Here is a 2367-nt window from a genome sequence, read left to right as displayed (position 1 = left end):
TCATTATTACATCCAAACACGGCACAAGGATCTTTTTTCCCATTACAATCTTATTCTAAGAAAACTTTAAGAAAAAATGTCCCGAAAAGCGCTCGAAAATACAAACGAAATGTGCTCATGCCCCCCTGGGCATCCTATAATACTCCTTAAATCGAATTAACTCAATATGGCGGCCGTATCGGTAAAAAGGTCTATTCGGTGTTTCTTGGTGTTGAGGAAACCGTTGTTGGTTCGCTTTTGTATTGTGGTGTGAGTATTGTTCTTTGCATTTTCAATCTTTTGTGTTACGTCATTTGGTGATTGCACCTGTCCGCAACACCACGAAACTACCGTAAAATTCAGTAGGAACATCACATCATCTGTTACTGTGGGTGCAAAACGAAAAGCAAGGTAATAGCCATTATGTTTGTAAACTGTCAGGGAAACGGAATCAAATCAAAGTTGTCGTCGCCTTTATCTTGCTTTGATTCTCTTCCTTGCCCTAAATGGGAATCATTTTCAATCCCCCATCCTTCACTCAATGCATTCTGTGCTGATTGCAGTGCTCCCTCGATCCAGCCTTTTATTGGCTGATAAGCTTCACCAACGATGAACAGATCTTTTTCTGTGAAGGGACGCTTAGCCCAGTTTTTGACTTGAGACGCCGAAAACTGTGTTCCTGCGTTCTGTCTGTGCCTGTAGAGAAGATCACAATAATCCCTTTCTCACAAGCAATAAGTACACATTAAGCAAATGTAAGTAATTTAAGGCCTTAGTTTGTGGCAGTGGACAGCAGCTGTAACAGCAGAGGATTCCCAGAAGCAAAGAAATTAAAGCATCTAGAATAGCTCCAGATGTAATGATCATGTCTTAATAAGCCCATGGAGTTAGCTAGAGTGCAAAGAGGTGTAATAAAGTTTAACAAGGCTGTTTCACGGCTGGCAAGTTCTTATTATTTATATTGCCAGTTACATGTCTGTTGAACTTAACTTTAGCGAACAGATCACTCGCAATTGACTAGGCTGAATTTTAAAACCAAAGTTGTGGTAATATTCCAAAGTAAATTTTGGTTAAGGTCCTTGGTCCAAGCCGGCCACCGGACGATAACATAAACCAGCCAAATGGTGATTGAAAAGAGAGAGCCTAGAAAGTTTTCGTTTAGTTCTTAGTAAATTAAGACTTTATGAATTGAAATGAGGATCTTTCAACTTTGAGTCACATTTTAAGTAAAGCATCAATGAGTGCATTAAGTCCGAAAAACCCGATGCAGCGTTCAAGTTAAATATATTGCTCGAGACTTTCCCAGTAGCACTGCACTTTATTAATCAAGTAATGATCAAGAAGGCCATAAAAAGGGAGCTTTATCCGTCCGATTGGTTTCATTAGGGAGCTTTAGCAAAATTCAAGCCGTGGGTTTTAACAAGCAAAACAATACTCTGTACGGACTGCACGTGCAAGATGACGCACGCTTTTCGATCGGATTTCTTTGCCGTTCCTGCACGAAATTTCCTGAAGGAATTTTTTTTTTGACGAGCGACGACAAATTGACCACTCCAGAAATACTATGACATACCATAATGCTCTTTGTTTGTCACCCCAAAATTTTGCATAAGCATTGTTTTCAGTTTCTCTTGGGGCCATTTTAACTCCCAAGAGAAACTGATAACAAATAACGCTTATGCAAAATTTTGGGGCGACAAACAAAGAACATTATGGTATGTTATGGTATTTTCTGGAGTGGTCAAATAAATTTTTCTTTTCCTCTAAACTTTGATTGAATTCATTTAAAATAGGGGCGATTTCACTGCCGTTGCATCGTAATTAACTGTACGACACACTTTCGCACAGAAGCGAAACTATTAATAATTCTGCATGATACCAAACTATAGCTCTTTATACAGAAATCTCATTTTGGTTTCGAAGTTATAATGATGCCTTTAGAAAATAAACAGGAATTTAGATCAGTTGGCGCTTGGAACGTTTCTTTTTGCTGTCAGTTTGCATGCCGGCTTACAAGTGGCCAAAGGAACCAAGGAATCACTGGCAGGACCAAGGGACTTCAAACGGAGCGGTCATTTTCTCTGATGCAGGATTTTCGGCAAAGCTCAGAAGCTGTCGGTTTTTCACAAGTTAGTAAAATGTTACGGCCGCAACTTACAGGACAATTTCAGCTCACTACTCTTCTTCTAAGATAAGAAATACTCATTTACGTCTTTTTCGTCCCGACCAAGGACCACATACTGTACGCATCAATATCAGGAGCCCATGGCCTCATAGTCATGGGCCCTTTCCATACCAAAATTTTAGTATGAGCCAATAAAATTGTTGAATGACCTTCTTCCCCTGGGACAGGCTTCGTCCTCCATTTTTAATTTTCTTTAAAAAACC

At 39.6% G+C, this 2367-nt stretch overlaps 1 protein-coding gene across 1 annotated transcript in view; it reads right to left on the bottom strand.

Annotated features, from left to right (window-relative positions):
* Nucleotides 1–2367, bottom strand: part of LOC140938300 (L-amino-acid oxidase-like) — an 11680-nt gene continuing 9313 nt past the window's right edge. Inside the window, exon 6 of the mRNA XM_073387797.1 lies at nucleotides 1–675. Coding sequence (XP_073243898.1) covers nucleotides 417–675 — 259 coding nt within the window. The 3' untranslated portion in view covers nucleotides 1–416. The remainder of the gene's footprint in view (nucleotides 676–2367) is intronic.

This window comes from Porites lutea, chromosome 5 (genome assembly GCF_958299795.1).
Source record: "Porites lutea chromosome 5, jaPorLute2.1, whole genome shotgun sequence".
Lineage (NCBI taxonomy): Eukaryota > Metazoa > Cnidaria > Anthozoa > Scleractinia > Poritidae > Porites > Porites lutea.
Note: the sequence above shows the minus strand (reverse complement) of the source record. Positions and strands in the feature narration are given on the sequence as shown.